The sequence below is a fragment of the Centruroides sculpturatus genome, unplaced genomic scaffold (assembly GCF_000671375.1).
Source record: "Centruroides sculpturatus isolate CEXI.00-Female unplaced genomic scaffold, Cexi_2.0 scaffold115, whole genome shotgun sequence".
Taxonomy (NCBI): Eukaryota; Metazoa; Arthropoda; class Arachnida; order Scorpiones; family Buthidae; genus Centruroides; species Centruroides sculpturatus.
The window spans coordinates 1,001,489-1,022,927 of record NW_019384545.1 but is presented as its reverse complement, the minus strand read 5'-3'; the positions used below and the strand labels follow the sequence as shown (position 1 = coordinate 1,022,927).

The 21,439-nt window shown below is 29.8% G+C and overlaps 1 protein-coding gene across 1 annotated transcript in view; it reads left to right on the top strand.

Annotated features, from left to right (window-relative positions):
- The window catches only part of LOC111623471 (multidrug resistance-associated protein 5-like), a gene marked incomplete at its 5' end in the record, with an annotated part of 99,144 nt that overhangs the window by 52,197 nt on the left and 25,508 nt on the right, over window positions 1-21,439 (top strand). Inside the window, 4 exons of the mRNA XM_023366055.1 lie at window positions 6,509-6,712; window positions 9,892-10,096; window positions 13,855-14,036; window positions 17,981-18,130. Coding sequence (XP_023221823.1) covers window positions 6,509-6,712; window positions 9,892-10,096; window positions 13,855-14,036; window positions 17,981-18,130 — 741 coding nt within the window. The remainder of the gene's footprint in view (window positions 1-6,508; window positions 6,713-9,891; window positions 10,097-13,854; window positions 14,037-17,980; window positions 18,131-21,439) is intronic.

Genomic DNA, 21,439 nt, shown 5'->3' with positions numbered 1-21,439 from the left:
AATAATTAATAGCCACTCCAATCGATGTTTATTTGTTTTAAAACGCATGCGCACCAATTTTAAATGTTTAATTCTAAATATTTAAATTTAAAATCTCTTTTTTGTATGTTCAAAAACGGCTAGTATCGTTAATGTTTTAAATTTAAATGTATGGTTCGAATTCTTTATTCGAATTTAATTTTACCTGAAGACGACGTGCTTATTTACGTCGAAAGCGCTCGTAAATTAAAAATAATTTCAAGTATATTTAACGCCTCATAGACTGACGTTCTTGGAAGTTTTGATTGACATAAGTTGGCGTGACATCCAACCCGTGAACTCAATACACCTAACAAGATGAGTAACAGAATTCGGATGTTCTTCTTTTCTATGTTAAATTTACAAAAGTTATGGCATAAACTACATGCCCAACTAGTCTTTCTGCTCAAGTGTAGAACGCATCATATAGTTCCAAAGTGCATAACCATTAACTTCAAGGCCTTTCCTTTCTGTCTGCGAGGTGCTTTGAAACAAATGGAGAAATCGCTCCTTTTAAAATTAATTAAAGTGAAACGCAAATCATTGGCGGAAGCTGAGCTTAAGTTATATGTTGCCCATCTGCAGTTTGCAAAGTCTTGTGACCCGGTTTCACTCTACGACCAACTTGGAAAGATTCACAGCATGGCATCGAAATTTGCACGAGATGAGAGGGATAAACTAAACAAGAAATTCAAGTGGCTTTGCAATGCGGCACGCAAACAACAAAATCCAGTACAGCCAACCCAATATCACAATTACACAGGGGAAATTGTTCCATCTCGAATTGAGAAGATTTTACAACAGGGACCCAGGTATATCCCTCCGCCACAAAATATGAGCGCCGCAGAAATGGTTCCAGCGACTCTTGCAGCACTCAAGCGCTGCCAAGCGGCAACAAAATATCTGCAAATGGAGCTCTCAATCATCTCGACACTTGCCTCAGTAAGACAAAATCCCACTCGGAATAAACAAAGTCCCAGTGGCCATTTTGTGAGACGGTACCTATCAACTTCCAACATGAGACTTCTGATATCGGACAAAGACAAGAAGTTCGTTCTATGCAGGGAGGAAGACTTCCTAAGCAGGGCCACGGACTTTCTCAACCAGTCGCAAGCCGTCATCTTACCGGAAGATCCAACACCGGCCGTGTTAAGAAAAACAAGGAAAATAATTACTCTACCAGGAGTTACTTCAGTTCTTTCGGGATGCCTGGACCCCCCCATCCAACGTCACTTGTCCCAGACTTTTCTTTGAAGCAAAAACGCACAAAGAGAGCTGGCCGTTAAGGCCTTTAGTCAATAAGCGGTCCCACCCTACATACTTCCTCGAAAAAGCGCTTGCTAGATTGCTAGGTGGGCTACTCCCTTCCTCCTCCCAAGTAGTGACCTCATCTGTCGCGGCTAAAGAGAGGTTATGCGCTACGCTGGCTGGCTTGAGTCCAGATGCTTACACATTTTATAAAATGGATGTAGTCGCCTTGTACCCTTCGGTACCGCATTTCGAAGCGGTAATGCTAGCCAATGCATTACTTATCAAAGAGGGCTTTAGTGCACAGCAAGTTTTAGAAGTTCGCGAAGCATTACTCTTTATTACGGAAAGATTTACTTGCAGAAGCAGGGGGTGCCAATGGGCTCACCACTGTCAGCTGTATTGGCAGAGCTCGTCATGCGGCGCGTTGAACACAGCATTTTTAAATTCCCTCTCACCATAGCTTACCCCTTACTTTATTTGAGATATGTGGATGATATTCTTTTAGCGTGGCAGGATACAGAAGACTCCTTCTGGGTATTAGATCATCATTTATCAAAAATGTATGCCACTATACACTTCACATGGGAGAAGGAAGTTGGTAGAAAAATTGCTTTCTTGGACTTGCACATTCAAAAATCCCAGGAGGGCTTGGAGTTTTCCGTCTACCNGGTATTAGATCATCATTTATCAAAAATATATGCCACTATACACTTCACGTGGGAGAAGGAAGTTGGTAGAAAAATTGCTTTCTTGGACTTGCACATTCAAAAATCCCAGGAGGGCTTGGAGTTTTCCGTCTACCACAAATTTGGAAATATCCCACCCATAATACCGGCCACAGCCTGTCAGCCACAGCAATATGTTAATGCGGCCATAGCCCCCTTGATCAGACGGGCATTCTTACTACCATCGACACAACATCTTATCAATACCGAACTGGAGGCTGTCCGCACAGCGGTGTATGCGGCGGGATTTAGTGCCTCCAAATACATCCATGTCAAAAATAGAGTTATACAGTCTCTCTTCCCTGCCACCACATTGCGCAGACCAATGGATTGGACAACGCTCCGTCCCTCACTCCCATACTGTGGACGCTTCACGGCCCGGATCTGCCGGATTTTTAGGCAGAATGGCTTTCGTTTACCCATTGCCTCACGACCATGTCTGCGACGAATCTTATGTAATGATAGGGATGCTATTTCCACCCTGGAAAAATCTGGTGTATACTCCGTTCCCCTGCAGAATCCAATATCAGGACTATGCACCAATTATATAGGAGCGACTACGAGAATGCTGGCTGCTCGCATATCTGAACACCAACGTTCGGTGGCACTTGGCAATTGTGACACGGAACTTTCCAAATTGGTGATACAACACCACCACGTAGCGCTTTGGAATCGAGTGGAAATACTCAAACGCTGTGATGAAGGGAACTTGATATACATTTGGGAGGCCCTCCTCACAAAACTGCTCTCCCCGTGCAACACCCCTACCCTCGATTTACCGGACGTCTGGATTAATTTATTCAGGCGGTTAAAAAACCAACAATAATTTTGCATTCTCTTCCCGCACCTCCTACATGATTCAAAGCACATACATGTCGGCCCCTTTATGTGCGTCTTTTTACGTGTGTTATGTATTTTAAATTATGTCCCGCGCTTTAATATTTAAAATTTAAATTTTAACATAAACTTGCACTTGTGGATCTATTCCGATCGGTTTCTATGCTGTCTATGTTAAGGCGCATGCGTGCCAAAAATTTTATACGTATTTACAAAGTGTTTTAATTTAAATTCTAAAAATTTAATTGTTCTTAATAGACATCTAATTGGCTCTCATGTTATGCATGTTAAGGTGCACGTGCGCCAATTTTTCGCGTTCACAAAATAATTAATAGCCACTCCAATCGATGTTTATTTGTTTTAAAACGCATGCGCACCAATTTTAAATGTTTAATTCTAAAAATTTAAATTTAAAATCTTTTTTGTATGTTCAAAAACGGCTAGTATCGTTAATGTTTTAAATTTAAATGTATGGTTCGAATTCTTTATTCGAATTTAATTTTACCTGAAGACGACGTGCTTATTTACGTCGAAAGCGCTCGTAAATTAAAATAATTTCAAGTATATTTAACGCCTCATAGACTGACGTTCTTGGAAGAAGAAGTTTTGATTGACATAAGTTGGCGTGACATCCAACCCGTGAACTTAATACACCTAACAAGTAGCTAATGTTTTTGAATAATAATGATAATATTGCATATGTTTAACTCAAAGAAAAACTTAAGCTTACAAATGACCTCAAACAAAATAGAATAGAATGGACAAAATCAGTAATGAATCAGATTGACAAAATGGAAAAATGTGATGTTTTCAGATGAAAAAACTTTAATCTGGAGGGACCAGATGGTAATACAGATGTCCCTTTGTATAACACTGCTTTCCTACAACACTGTTCGAGAATTGGAGACATTCCTTGTATAAAATGTCAAAATTTTTAAGTGTAAACACCATTATTTGATATATTTTTTTTTAAATTCAAGCAATTGTTATGATTACAAGCATGTTGTTGAAAATACATAAGGGCATTTCTTTCAACTTTACAGGAGAGCAATTTAAAGAAAAAGAACTTCTTGTTTTCTTTGTAAATAGGAAACTATTGAGTATAAAGCACTGCTTTTATCAAGTTTTCATTTACAGTACTTGGTAAACACACAAGTTTATTGCTGGCTTCATTATCATTATTTTGGAGTCTTATTTTGAGATATGCTTGTATAAAACATAAAATAGAAAACTCTTTGCTGATTTAACAAGATATATATGCCTTTTATAATTAAGACCTAACTACAATTAAAACAAAAATATATAGGAACCTTGAATAAGTTCTTGCTGTTTTCCAACAGATGGTGTTACCAGAACCACGTGTGTGTATTTTTAGATGGTGACGCATCTGTAAGGAAGTACAATAAGCGTCCTCGAAATTCAGTATATGTCATTTTGCTGAAGTGTAAACAACTTATTTTTTCATTGTGTTAAACATGTTGAGTTTTGTGCCAAAAAAAGAGTATTTGCGGGGAATTTTATTGCACTATTTTATTCAAAAAAAATCTGCAGCTGAAGCTCACAGAATTCTTGTTGAGACTTACGGCGAGCATGCTCTGTCGGAAACAACATGTAGAGATTGGTTTAGACACTTCAAAAATAATGATTTTGATGTTGAAGATAAAGAACGATCTGGTGCACCAAAAAAGTTTGAAGACGAGGAATTGGAGGCGTTACTTCATGAAGACTCATGTCAGACACTAGTCAAACTTGCAGAATCATTAGGAGTTGATCACACAACAGTTTCGAAATGTTTAAAATGATTAGGAATGATTCAAAAGCAAGGACATTGGGTGCCATACAAGTTGAAGCTGAGAGATGTCGAATGGCGTCTTTTCACGTCTTTGAACAGCTGCTTCAATGGCAGAAAAGGAAAGGTTTTCTGCATCGTATCGTGACAGGTGACGAAAAATGGATACACTACGATAATCCTAAGCGTAGAAAATTGTGGGGTAAGCTCGGCCATGCATCAACATTATCAGCAAAACCGAATATCCATGGTTCGAAGCTTCTGCTCTGCATTTGGTGGGATCAGCTAGGTGTAGTTTATTATGAGCTGCTCCAATCAAATGAAACCATCATGGGAGATCGTTATTGACTATAATTGATGTGTTTGAGCCAAGCACTGAAGGAAAAACAGCCACTATATGAGCAGAGACACAACAAAGTGATTTTGCAACATGACAATGCTCAGCCACATGTTGCACAACTGGTGAAAACATACTTGGAAACGCTTAAATGGGAAGTCTTACCTCGCCCGCTGTATTCACCAGACATTGCCCCCTTCTAATTATCACTTGTTCTGATTGATGGCACATGGCCTGGCTGAGCAGCACTTCCATTCTTGTGAAGATACCAAAAAATGGGTTGATTCTTGAATAGCCTCAAAAGACGTGTCGTTTTTCTGATGTGGAATTCAAGTGCTGCCAGAATGATGGGAGAAAGTAGTGGCTAGTGATGGACAATACTTTCAGTGACATGTTTTTTATGACTTTTTTTAAATAAAGTGTTAATTTTCACAAAAAAACGGCAATAACTTATTTAAGGTCCTTATACATAAATCAAATTAAAATGTTTCCAGATAAAATGCATTTCAGGCATATTATGTATACTTTTTTAAGTTTTATAAAGCATACATTTAGGTGCACCTGATGCATACAGGTTGCTCCTGGGTCAATTGGGCATGTCAAATGTGATTTTGAAAGTTTCACTTGGGACATTTTGAACTAAAGGATACAAAATGTATGGAGTTCCCAAAAACTGTTGATGAAGAGAAATTTCAAAAAAAAAAAAATTGTTAAAAATTGATGAATAACAATGCATGAACTTGCAACAAATCTGTTTGTCACCGACATGATTGTGTTCTGCATGCATAAGTGAAAAAAACAAATTGGATTGAGTATAATTTTGTGTGACAAAGGTAGACAGGTCCAAGGTTTCATTTTATTTTTAAATTTGTTATTCATTTTTATCATAGAAACTTTTTCACAGATGATAAAATAAAAATATTTGTTGTTAATTGAAAATTTGTTCTCATGGGTGGTGTTTGTTTGGTCAAATACCAAGGTACTTCTGTATTTGATTAATGTGATTTTGATATACACTGTAGCATTGAGGGATCAATTAATTGCATTAATCAAGGGATACCTGTATTTTGAAACAGTAAATGATTTAGGGCTTCACATGTGTTTGAATTATGCTGTTTTTGCATCTTAGAAGCTTGAAAACTTAAAAATTGTCTAGTTTTGACTTTGAGTCTATGGAAACATTTAATTAAGGAAACTAGAACTACAAAATATCAAATAATCAGCCATAAGGTTTGTATGGGGGTCCTTTCTAAAGATTACTAATGGATTGAACCTTTTCATTTATATCTTGGTAACATTGTGGTGAATTTTTTTATTGAATGTTCATTCTTAATTTGTAGTTTGGAAGTAGTTAGTTCAAAGAAGGCATACTTAGAAATACTTAGAAATGATCATTGATTGAAGTGAGGCCCAAGTTTTGAACATTGATGTAAATTGTGTATAATTCAAATTTGTTCTTTTAAAAATTATTTTTAAAAGAGGTTCTACTGTAATAATTATTTTTCATATATTAGTTAAATTAATATTTATATCAAAACATTACTTTATTAGATAGGAGATCATGGAGCAAATTTAAGTGGAGGACAAAAACAGAGAATATGTCTTGCAAGAGCTCTGTATGCAGACAAAGAAGTCTATATTCTTGATGATCCATTATCAGCTGTTGACTATCTTGTTGGACGTCATGTTTTTCAACATTGCTTAAAAGGAGCTTTGAGAGGGAAAAGTATTTTATTTGTCACTCATCAAGTTCAGGTAAAATTTTATTTCTACACAGTCAAACTTTTATCTAAGCCTTTAAATCCTGAAAAAAATTCTGTATAGGGAAATTTTGTTATAATACTTTTTGTTAAATACACTATTATTTTAACGTAATTTTTCTGTTATTTTTCATAATTTAAATATTTACAAATGTTATAACTACCTTTACTAACCTTTAACATGCAGTCTATTTTATTAACATAATCTAACATTTTCAATCAAATTAATTGACCTTTGTCAGGATCAAACAAACAATTTTTTGATTTATGACGAACGAAACTGATTATAGAACATTTTAAGTTTAAACGCTTTCTAAGTGCTTATTGCGCAAGTCCGAAAATAAATAAATAGAATCTACAGATTGATAATGTACAAATATACGCATACACTAACACATTATATTATGTTATTACTATATATTAATGTAACTTTAATTTTAAGTAAATTTGCATTTGTGTGTTAAAATACTTACAAGTTAGTTTAACTACATTTTCATAAAAAATTTGTAAATTTTTGTTGCACAGAACAATTGAAAAATGTTCTCTCTTTGTAATATGCTTCAAATGTATTAATTGTGTTAAAACTGTCTCATCTACATTAATTTAAACACAAGTTCTAGCACATTTTTCTGCAGATCTTGCATCATCTGCTAATTTCAAAAGTAATTTGTGATTTTTATTTATTTATTATGATTGATAAACTTGCTGCAATGTCTTTCTTTCTTGAGTCTTTATCGACTTCCTGCAACACATTAATTTTTTTAGTAATGCTTAAACACTTTCACTTTGACATTTTTGTACTACAGTATAGAACCATCCACTCTCAAACCTGAAGTTAAAATAAAAAGTGAAATGCAACGTTTCAATTTTAATCTTTGAGAACTTGATAGACAAAACTTATGAAAGTTTCTTTGAACTTTACATAGCATTCAATACTGTAAAATGATTTAATTATGACACATCTTAGCCACCTGCAAAGTAAGACTGCTTTCTCAGTTAAATACTGTACTGTACACAATAAAAAATGTCACAGATATCAATATTTATTGTACAGGCTGCCCTGATTTTATAACAGGGATGCATTCCCAGAGGAAGCTGCATAAATGAAATTGGTGCAAAATTAATCCATTATACTGTAACTAGTAGCCTGGGACGCCCCCTAGTGGGCTTTCTAGCATTAGTGGTGTCATTCCATGGTATAAATAATAAAATTCATGTAAATAATAAATTCCTATTACAAATAAAAATAATAATATATACTGTTAATAAATAAAATATATACTGTTATAAATAAATTATACTATTAATTTAAAAATAGCTGAAAATCATTGCTGCATATGCACCCTAGTGTGCGTTCTAGGCATTCTGTGACAGATTACAGATGACAGATATACAAACAATTGGATCAATGGCTTATATAAGTAGATGTATTATGAAGTGAATAAGGATGTGTTCCAGGATGTCCAAAAATTTATACAGTACAATAATTTTTTTAATAAAAATATGTTAACTATAAGTTACAGTATTAAATTTATTTATTTTAATACATATATACTGTAAATACTGTACAGTACAGTAATACTATAGCTCTAAAACATTCATTAATGCCACTTTTTCTTTGTGATTTGGGTTTTGTTGCATAGTGCTATACAGTATTAAATTTATTTATTTTAATACATATATACTGTAAATACTGTACAGTACAGTAATACTATAGCTCTAAAACATTCATTAATTGTAAATTAAGTTCAAATGCTCTCATTGACATATAATCTCTCTCCCCTTCCTTACAATTGGTAATCACACAGGGAGCAGATTAGATAGTTTAAAAAGCTTATGACCAGTATTTCTCACACCTGGGTCATCTATACTAATATTATAAAGAGGTAATGTTTGTAAGTATGTATGTAAGTTTGTTTGCAGCAGGTAATCTCTGAAACTACTCATTCGATTTCAAAAATTCTTTCACCAATATTTAGAATGGAACCTCAGGGTGGACATAGGCTGTATATTATTCCATTAAACATTCATATAAATTAAAATATATAATCTAGGTTAAGGCTTTTATGTCCAACAGATGGCGCTACGAGTACGACGCCCTAAGTTTGCTTTTCTGTGAGGCATTATGCTTTTCTGTGAAAATGAACTAAAGCAGATCATCTTCTATCTATCTATATAAATAAAAATGTAATGTTCGTTTGTTCCTACCGATTCCTTTGAAATTTTGACACAACGCTGCATTCGAATACGCACGTGTTTTTATATAATATATGTGTTGAAATTCCCACCACTGAAGGGAGATGGTTAGGATTAAGGCTTACGGTAAAGAACTCTGCTTCTATTATATTATTTTAGATGCGGGTTTTTGCGTTTTTGATTGCGTTTTAATAGGGTACGTCAAGAGAATGTACACTAAGAAGAAATTTTTTAAAAAATTTCCCCCCATGGGGAAGTGTTATACATTTATAATAGATACATTTTGAGCCACAATAACGCGTGGCGGGGTCTGCTAGTGGTTTTATAAAGGGTTTATAGATTGATACCTGAAATTGAACCTAAATTAGAATTCATCCCAGTTGGAGTAATCGACTTTTAATGATCAACAGTCCTTATAAATTTAAAAAAAATTTGTTATTTAGAAGCAATTCTGCATATATTTTTTGGCTGAAAGAGCAGTATACTATGCAAGAATTTGTTATACAGAGAAATTTGCTATATAAAAGTTTGTAATATCGAAGTTTGACTATATATTATAACTTCTTATTCTTATATAAGCATGTGAAAGCATATAACAACAAGATTCAGTATGTTGATAATAGGAACCAATTTGATTATTATGTTCTACAAATTTATTCAAATATTGTTCATAATTTGTATACAATTGTGTTAGACTTAGAATTGAAAATAATTATTATTGTTTGTATTGACAAAGTAATGAGCAAATATCACTTGTGTATTTTTGGATTTGTGAGATTCAAAAAATCAAATGAAATAGAACAAAAGAATCATTTAAATTTCCAGTAATTTTGAAATTGAGATAGCATATCAAAAAGAAATATCTAAATTTTATGATTGAGTATTAATGAAGAAAAAACTTTGATTATATTTAAAAAGCTTTATTTGGTATTTTACTGTGTTTGAAAACTATAGTAATAATTTTTTTTCATTTTGTAGTATCTAGAAGAATGTGATTCAATTATTTTAATGAGGGATGGTGAAATAAGTGAACTAGGTACACATGAAGAATTATTAACGAGTAGTAGTGAATATTCAGTATTAATTCAAATGTTATCAAAAAATAAAGAGAAATTATTGGAAGAAAATGAAAAATCAAAAGTTGGTAAGTTTAATAAAACATTTTATAAGTATAAGCTAAATAGCACTAGATGTCTTGATTTACAATTTACATATAACTTGCACAATACAGATAACACTTAAAATTTTAAGAATTAATTATTAATATAATTAGAAGATTAGAATATGTATTGCCTTCTAACTTAGTTCCAAATTATAAATGATTCATTTAAAAAAGTCATATTTTGGGTTAGTGTTTATATTTATTTTGTAAACACTTACAATTAATTAACACTCTTTTCAAATTTAAATATGCAGTTTGTTCTCCAATATTACAATATTATTATTGTAATAAAAACTAAGAATGCATTAACATTTCTTGTATTTGCAATTTCATACAATCAGTGAAATTTGTTGTTTCTGTATTGCATAAAATATATATGGATGTCTGAACTGATAATTATCTGATATGTTGTTAGTCTTTCATTTCATTGATTTATTAGTTTTTATTTTTTATTGCTGTTTTCTGTCTAAGCTTATACTTTTTTTTTTATTAAAGATGTATTTGTGTTTGTGTTTTACTAATATTTTTCTTATTTTAACAGTTAGAAGAATTATTTTATTTTCATTTTTTTTTACTGTCAAATTGTTACTCAAAATATTTGAACAGAGAAACTTCAATTGTATTTTTGTAGAAATTAGAACAAAACAATCAAAAAACTCAATTTTACAAGGAAAAAGGTCATACTCAATGCCTATGGAATTTTTTTTAAGGTTTTGTTATCTAATAGTAGTGTAAATAAAATAAAACTATTTCTTAATGCTCCAAAGAAATTACTTTGGAGAAAACAAAATTTAATTTTTGAATATGATGGTAAAACAATTATCATTTTGTATTTTGATGCTTTCCAGTCAGATTTTGATTCTAAAAATATTTTATTTTCATTGCATTTTGGCTATTTTACTTCTTTTTATAAATATTTAAGCTAGATAAATGTTCCTTATATTTGCTTCATGCCTGGTTGTTGTCTCTTAGTTTCATTAATGGCCATCAACATCTGCTGTAATACCAGACTTATTATATACAGGATAGGAATTATCACTTGATTAGGAAATAATCAACATTTATTGATTAGGATTATACAAGGAATGCATTTCGGATCAACCTATCCCTCGTCGGCTCCTATTCAAGTTATACATTGTCAGCAATCATACATCTTTTAAACAAATGAATATATGTAAATAAGAATTCCACTTACACTTTTTGATGATGACTATCTTATCTGTTTTTGAAAAAAAAGACCACCAACTTTTTTAGTATACTACAACAAAAGTTAACACCACTAGAATTACATTTTTCACTTTTAACCACCTCCAGTTCCAAAGCAATTTTTACATTCCTACTCCCTTTCACCCTTGTTTTTTTTTCTAATTCTATGTATATTTATTTATTTAAAAGATGTACGATTGCTGGCAATGTACAACTTGAATAGGGGTTGACGAGGGACAGGCTGGTCTGAAATGCCTTCCTCATATAATATAAATCAATAAATGTTGATGATTTCCTAATCAAATGATAATTCCTATCCTGTGTATAATAAGTCTAGTATTACAGCAGATGTTGATGGCCATTAATAAAACTAATAGATAAATGTTCTTTATATAATTCTGAAAAAGACATTGACAGTTGTCAAAAACAGTTTATTTTATATATATTAATTTGTATTTCTATATATAATGTTAATGTTTAAATTAATTTTATTTATTCTAAAACTTTAAAATTGTTTGTATTTTTAACAAAAAATGTATTTTAAATTGAAATACAAAATAATTGCATATCAATTTATATAAGAAAAATTATCATTTATAATTTAAATAAAAATAATATATGCTTCATTACTAAAGCCATCCTAATGTATAATAAAATTTATAAATTTTTTCACGAGTTTTTTAAAAATTATTGCAAATACTGATAATGACGGTTTGCATTTAATATATTAGGCTGAATGATTTATATTGGAGTGATTATGAAATAATAAGACAAATGATTGCCATATTGAATCAGGCTACCTCAATATGATGATTGTGTTGATGAGAGTATCATGGTACTCTCCTAGGGAGATTCAGGTGGCACTTAAATCTTTCCATATATAAGAAGACCCTGTTCTGTGTATACCCTCCTCTTGTTTTTTTTTTTTTTTGTACATCTACTGTATATAGTATATATTAAACTCTATTCTAACCAAGCAGTTCCTTTTACTTTATCTTGCTACCACACACTGCATCAACTACAACAGATCGTTTGGCTTATTATTAAAAAACATCAGGCTTTGAGATGTTTATAGATTATAAAATAATATGAACATTTTAAATGAATTTTCTCATTCATTGTTACTATAAAATGTTTTGTACTAAATTACTGTATTAATTTAATAAAAATGTTTTGAAGATATCTGTTCATATCTTAAAGTACAACATGCCACAGTAAAATTTGATCAGTTTGTATGATTTATATTGGAGAGATTATGAAATAATAAGACAAACAATTGCCATATTGAATCAGGCTAATTCAATATGGCGATCGTCTTGGTGAGAGTATCATGGCACTCTCCTAGGGAATGAATGAGGGTTATCAACAACATTCTCCTTGTCATAATTTTTGCTTTCATCACTCTTACTAGTTAGCTAAAAATGATGTTACATAATTACTAATTTACAAAATAAGAAAATGTAAATAATGTTTGCTTGAATAAAATGAAAACAGCAAAACTATAGTAAATGTAACATTTTTAGCTAATTAGGAAGAGTGATGAAAACAGAGATTGTGAGTAGAAGAATTATATTCATATGTCATACAAACAAATTAAATTTTACTACAGCATATTGTACATAAAAGAATATTCATATATTTACAATAAATAATAAAATAAAAAGTAGAGAAGGAAGGAAAAAAAATAGTTATTATAGATATTGTAGAATTGGCTTAATCGGGGATGGGCAACTTATTTGTTGTTGTGGCCATAGCAGCAAAATTATTGCATGTCAACTTAAATGTAAAAATTGATGGTATTTTTTAATCAAGTTTTATGAATTTTGGATGAATATACATGCTCAATGAATATCTTAGCGTACAAATTAGATTATTTTCTTTAGAAAATGATGATTTTTACACACTTAAAAAATATGTAGAAGAGACTAAAATGTCTTCATTTTTTTGCCATGTTCAATCATTAGGAACAACAGTCTTTCATTGTAGAAACAACCTTTTATTAGAGGCTACATCTTTGCAAAATTATGCAAAAGTGCAAAAAATGAAGACATTTTAGTCTCTTCTACATATTTTTTAAATAAAATTACATTAATTTTTTTAATATAAAATAGACATTCTAATCTTAAAATATTTGCAAATAATCCCTAATTTTGATTTTGATTTCGATTAAAGTAAAATAAATCTTTTATTGTAAAAAATTTAGATGGAAATTAAAAATCACATCTGAAGTTTTATTTTAATTATCATAAATCACAATTCAGATAGTTTAGATTTGACATTTTAAAGATTTGTATGAATGCAATCAATACAAAATGATAAGAGTTGAATCTGCATAATTTAAAATATTGGGTATAATGAAAAATTTTTAAAGTATTAAGAATATCAAAATTTCTTAATGATTTAACTTAAGTTTTGTTTTAAAAAGTTTTGAGTCTTGTTACTTTTAAATTCTTGCATTATTAAAAGTTAAATTTTAAAAAAGATTTTGATTTTCTTGAATTTAGTTTGTAATGAAGAACTACATATATTTATAATTTTAAAATAAATTTATATATATAATAATAAAATTTTAGGACACATAAGTGAAAAAGAACCAAAGAATATGTCAATATCTCTTGATACCTACAAGTGTTATATGAAGGCTGCAGGTGGTTATATTGTATGCTCATTAGTATTAATATGGTTTCTCTTCTATGCTGCTTTGGCTGCTTTCAGCAATTGGTGGCTTGGACATTGGCTAAAGCAAGGAAATGGAGTGAGTTTGTTTATAATAATTATTGTGATTCAACGTTTTTGATGTAATAAAATGAAATAAATTTATTTATATATATTTTTTTATTAGTTACTTTAATAATTTTGTTTTAGAGCAAGTTTTTATAATTTAATAAAAATTTCAGATTGTATCTCTGTTTTCATACTTTTAATAAACATTTAACATTAATATCTTTTGTGGTGTGGGACAAGAACAAGAGAAATTGTTATAAATGATGTAACACTTTTATTTACTGACTAGTTTTTTAAGTTTGGCACACAAAACAATGTCTTCTGCTTATTCATCACTTGATCCTCAGGAGTATCTTGTGTTAGAAAAATTCAATTTAATAGACACAAACCCCATTAGATTGCTTATTTGCCTATATTACTTCAATAATTTTTCCTTTTATAACAGAAAATTAATATGTCTTTTACATTTAAGGCACATAAATATTTTTTTTTTATAGTATATTTACTATGAGAATATTCGTATCTTGAAATCCATAAGCAGAAAAATTGAATCACATTTTGAACTACTTTATAGTTTGTTCTACAATGCCCAATCAATGTGCTGTGCTTATTCCTAACACCCACTAATCAGTTATAACAATATTTACAATGAGAAAGCTCGTACCAGGTAGAACCAGTCAGACAATATTACATGAGTTATTTTGTAGATGGCACCAGGGATTAGATTGCTGAATACAAGCTAGCTCATAGTTGGCACTCAACATGTTAATTCTTAATAAAAACAAAACAAAGTTCACTTTTATAAAATTTTAAATTGGTAGTGAAATTTTGGATAGTGCCAAAAAATCATATATGTTATTACATAAGAATTGATGCATGTCTATGTTAAATTAGGACTACAAAATTTATCAAAATAATTGGAATCATTAATTAAATAAAACTAAATATTAAATATCGTTTAATAACAATTGTGGTTGATAATGATCATTAACTATCATTAATTCAGCTTTATAATGATCAATAACAATAGAATATTTTTTTAATAATGTGATAGACGTTGTTACATCTCTGATAGTAGTACATTTATGTTTGGTTATTTATAAAGAAATAAAAGCTTGACTGAATTACCAGTAAGTTGGCTGTAAAGTTCAGATTTTATATCATTCATTATAGAGAATAGCTTTTGTAGGTGCATATCAATGAAAATATTATTAAAATTGCAAGAGCAAGTTTCTTTAATGAAACAAAAGTTTATGAAATTGAGTTCTAAGTTCTTAACAGTTTAATCTCAATATTTTTTTAATTATTAATCGTCTTTCTGAATTTTTGATTTCTGCTTTCAAACATAGTTGGATTGGAACTCTATCTACATTTCAATATTGTCAGATTGCACTCAATTTCAAGTGTTGGTCATTAACAAGTTAAATTTGTCAAAATACTTCTAAAATTCATTAAAGATTCATTATTTATATTAATTAAAAAATGTTTGTTATTAAATTGGTTAGACAATCTTAAATGAATTCAGTTATAAATACTGTTTATTTTTTTAAATCAGATATAATACTTAAATAAAATACTGTTTTCTCACTTAAATCCTGAGATTCAAAAAACCCTGTTCTTTGAATAAACTTTGGGGAATAAAGGTATTGTTAAAAATAAATTTTTTGTTGGAAAGCATGGAAAACATGTTGAAGTACTCCATTATATATAGGATAATGTAGTTTCGAGTGACAGATAAGAAATTTAAATAAAATTCTACCTCTTCAAATTATGAAGAGTCTGGCAACAATTTTTATTCCAGGGTTCATGGGAACATTTTTGGAAATAAAATTTTTAAAATATTGTTTAATATTGAGCATGAAAAAATTGCAATTGAGTTCATAAGTCAAGCTTATCAGTCAAAAGCAATTGGAAAACTCAAATTGGAGATGTTGAGTGTGAATCAGAAGATAGTACTCAAGATTTTGATCTCAACAATTAGTAATACATAAAAACACAAATGACAATGTAACAACCCAAATCAGAAGACATTGAATTGAATTAACTATGAAAATTAATTATTTTAAAAGTTGTAGTCACAACTCATAAATACACTCAATAAATATTTTTGATAGTTTCAAAAGTGTATAAGTAAATAATGTATTTCTTTCAATTTTTACCCACTTGTCTCCTGTTGTATGGTAATAAACCACAGCCTTGAAAAACCATGGAGGATATATACATTTTAAAAATAAACCTCTGGAGTTTAATCAAGGAAATATGGTATATATAATATAATATAATACATAAATGAAATAAATGAAAATTATTCAAATGTTTTTACCGTAGAATTTAATCATCTTAAATTGTTAAACCTTATATTGATTAACTAATTACAATTATTATTATTACAATCATTACATACCATAAATTTTTGCAAATCATATTTTTTGTTATTTTTTATGCTTTCCATAAATGAAAATCATGTAAAATAATTGAAATTTGTCATTAGCAGTCAGGCATTTATGATAGCATTGACATTAGTAACATATTGATCTTGTATATGCATATACTGATGATACTTATATTATATAAAACTCTACCTCTATGTTATATATATAATAATATAAATTTAAATAAGCAGTAGAGAATACTTTCATCTATATTGACTATGACATCTTATGTTGGAATTATTTTATAAAGACTATTTGAATATAGAATAAAATATTCAAATATATTTAGATTTTTAAATTAATACAGAAATACAATAAAATTACGTAATAGAAACAAACAATTTATATTTCAGAAAAAAAATTTAAAAAATATATAAAATTCTGAATTTCTGAGAATTGTAATGATGAAAATATAATTTTAGTATAACTTTTCTCCATCTTAAGTTTGTCATTAATTGTTAATTTCTCTCTTGTGCTCTAATATTTCTATCTTAACAATCATCTTTTATTTGCTTCTATATAATGTAACATATTGAACCCCAACCTTTTCAGAGTAATTTGATACATACTCTATGGATTTCTGTCATTAACAAAAAATATAACATATAGATCAATATACTGTTGGTAAATTGAATAGAAAGTGTTTGCTAATCTTAATAACTTTTAAGTTAATTGTTTCCTAAAATTTAAAGGAGGTAGTAAAAATTTAGCATCTAACTTAAAAGGAATAAAGTTGAATAATAGAAATTAAGTATATTTGGTTTTACTGTACCAAATTGCATTGATCTGATTTGAAAACATGAGAAATGAGATTATGCATGTTGTGTGATGATGAGTGATTCGAACTTTATTAATTGTGGAACACAAAACAACTTCTCTGTTGTGTAGTCACCATTTTTGTTTATGGTGCTTCCTAGAGGTAGTAGACAACATCACATTTAAATGCTGATGGGAGATGAAACCTAGACAGTTACTTTAATGATTGGTGTATGTTGCATACTTCTCAGACAATAATTAACATAATTACAGTAATTTAAAATTTTAGCATTTATTTTGAAAGATCCTTTATATAGTATATGGAATTTTTAATTAGTTAGTATCATGATATATTAGTTTGTTTTTATTTGAAATTTAATTTAAGCATTATACTAAACAATTATTTACATCAGAAAACAGATAGATCCCAGGAATATTCATGAAAATAATCAGAATTTATTCATTTAAGATTTTTTTTTGAAGTAATATTAGTAATGAGATATTACTGACTATAAGTTGTTAAAAAATAAAAATACATACTTCTTTAATAGAATATATAATAATTGATAGATAAATGAAAACAATATAATAGTTAAATAATTGATAATAGATTTTTAATTTAAAAATTATATCTTCGATAAAAAAAACTTTGAAATTTTATGTAAGATTGTTTTAATAATTTTATACTGTATTATTAAATATCCAATATAAATTGTATGTTTAGTTTTATCATCATTTTGTATATGCTTTAAATTTATTTTCTTATAATAGAGTTTGTTTGTTTCAGAATTCCAGTGATAATCAACCAGACATTATTGAAGTGGAAAAGGATAATATTTCTCTAAATCCACAACTAAGCTTTTACCAGTTAGTATATGGTTTGTCTGCTGTAATGTTATTGGTGATTGGTGTTATCTTAGGATTTTTATTTTCTAAGGTAATTTTGTTTTAAACTCTTACAATCTATATAGATGTATATAATTTTCACATGAATCACATAAATTTGAATTAATTATCTAAATGATTTGATCAAATATTTAAACAACAATCTTAATAAAATAAGTTTGAATAAAATTAGTTTTAGTTAAATAAATGGCAATGATTTAGTTTCCTGATGATAAATTCTAAAATAAAAAAATTATCATTGTTTATAAAAAATGTTTATTTTGTTGAAAAATGAGTAAATAGGTTAAACTTATTTTATATTACTCATTCAAAAAGGACTAAAATTTTTACAGTCTGTAAAACTCAAAAGAACAGAATTCTAATGTGTATTTTCAGAATAAAATCTGCTAAAACACGATAAAAATTATTTTTAATTATGCAGACTTAAGACAAAATATAGAACTGATTAAATCTTAGTCCCCAATGAATTTTCAAGTTGAGATGTCTAGAATCATAAACATTTTCTCTAATAAATTTTCAGATTATGAGCCTTTCAGGGATTACATACAGGGAGGCCATAGAAAATTCAAGATTGATAGCAATTATCAGTTATTTTCATTGGTTACATAAGCTAGTGTTGTAATTCCTGGACAGGAATTACAATACTAGTTTGAGATGTAAATACATCAGTTCTCTCTAGCACTTGTAGAATGCATTGTTTCAGAATCAACTATGGTTGAAAGATATTCATCAGAACTGCTTTCATGCATGTTGTCGTATGATCTGGTCATCAGTCCAATAAGTGACATTACTGTAATGTCACTTATAAGCCAGATCACTAGTCTGGAAATGCTTTATCATATTGATGAAAAGCATCTGTACTGTGGGGTTTGACCTTAGGCTCATGAGTGACATTGCTGTAGAATCAATATATGCTATAGAAAGAATTGCAGTGTGCAGTAACTTTTGGATACCCTATATATACAAAGGAATGCTTACATAAGTTATCTATTGTTTTATATTGTTTAACTGTAAATGATTATGTATTTTGTATTGTAAAATACAATAGCCATTTACATTTTTAAATAAATTGGATAATGAGATTGTCATTTATACATCTTTTATTCAGTAATACTACAGACATCTTTTACACATTTTCTGCATATACGAGGGTAGTCCCAGAAGTAATTGACCTAACAAAGAAGAGAGAAAAAATTTGAGAAAACATATCTTTATTTTTCAACATAATCTCTTTTTAGCTCGATAGACTTTTCCCAGCGATGTTAAATAGCTTTGATCCCCTGTTTATAGTGAGAACTGTTGAGTTTCTCAAAATAGCCACCAACCACAAACTCCACCTCTTCATTGTTGGCAAATCTTTTACCACCAAGCCATTTTTTTCAAGTTTGGAAAGAGAAAATAATCTGAGGAGGGCTAAATCTGGCAAATAAGGTGCATGAAGAAGCAATTTGAACCTTAACTCATTGATTTTGGCCATCTTAATAACGGATGTGTGAACTGGTGCGTTGTCTTGATGGAACAACACTTTCTTCTTTTTTGCCAAATGTGGCCGTTTTTCTTGATTTCATCACTCAAGTGCTGCAGTAAGTTTGCATAATACTCGCCGTTTATTGTATTTTCTTTTTTGAAAATAATCAATGATAATTATCCCACGCGCATCCCAAAAAACTGATGCCATGACCTTGTCAGCAGATGGAACTGTTTCCACCTTCTTTGGAGCTGATTTTCCTCTTTCAGTCCATTGTTTTGACTGTTATTTTGTCTCGGGTGTGAAGTGATGGGCCCATGTTTTATCCATGGGTATGAATCGACACAAAAACTCGGCTTTGTTGCTGCGAAACATTACCAAACACTCGATTGAAACATCCTCACGACGCTGTTTTTGTCTCATTGTGAGCAAATGCAGCACTCATCTTGTGCACAGCTTTCTCATGTCCAAATTTTCAGTCAAAATGCGATGTACAGCACTTTTTGAAATGCCAACCATGTCTGCTAGCTCTCGCATTTTGAGTCGATGGTCATCCAATACGATTTTGTGGATTTTTTTCGCCATTTCTAGCATGGTCACCTCACTTGGTCGACCACTGAAATGTTCGTCTTGGCAGCTCGTACGGCCTCGTTTAAACTCTGCCACCCAATATTTTATTATTGTAAACGAGGGAGCAGACTCCCCCAGAGTAGAATCTAGCTCAGCTTTAATATTAGTTGGACTGAAACCTTTTAAATGAAAGTATTGTATCACATAACAATGACCAATTTTTTCCATGTTTACAAATTCACTGAGATTGTTCACTATTGATGGCTGCCAAAAAAATACTAAACAATGTAGCATCTTCAAACTTCAAACTTAAGCTTTATAAGGTTGATACTTTCGAACACAGTAGTTTTTTTCAAACAAGTACCACCATCTATATGTCAGGTTGGATATTTCTGGACGACCCTCATATTTTTTAAAATACTTGTAAATTTAAGTTTATCTTCCTAATGTTTGATAAGCAATGCATTTGTAATGTATGATATATTTTGAATTTTTTTAAATTAAAAAGTATTAATATATATTAAAAAAGATATTATTTTTAATTAATTATTATGTTATATATATACATACATACACACACACATTATTTATTAATACTGAATATATTGAGTTATATTGTATAATGTTTTTAATTAATTATCTAAAGTAATAAATTTATTAATCATTACATCTAATAAATTAAAAAATATTATATGTGGGATATTTTTTAAAATAAGAACTGTTTTACAATAAAAAATGAACCAGTAAACATTAAGAATACTTTTCTTTTCTCAGATTCTACATGTTTTACTTTATACTATTCTTTATTTTTTCTGTTGTTGAAACATTTGTCATAGCATGAGACCAGTTTCTATAGATCTGTATCATAGAAGTGTGCACCAGAGTGGATAATCATTCCTGAACCATTGTTTTTATTTCTTCATCAGTTTGGAAATTCTTGCCAGCAAGGAACCTTTTCAGATGCAGGAAGATGTAAAACCGTAATTTCATATTTCTTGCAGTCAGAAAGCAAATAACCTGAATAATAATTAACCTTATTATACAGACAACAAGCCACTTGATCTTCTTAAACATTTCCATCACACAACATGAAACACATACACTGCTGACATGATTCAAAATGGCATCTGTTTGTGTGCAAGGGATGCTAGGAGACATTACAAATGTGCAAAATTGAAGTGCTTATTTCCAAAGTGGCATATCTCCAGGAAATACAAATTTCCAAAAACTGCAAATTTTAAATAATTGCTTGAAATGTTAAGGTAAAAACTTAATTTTTGGTACAGAGCTTTATTTTTATAT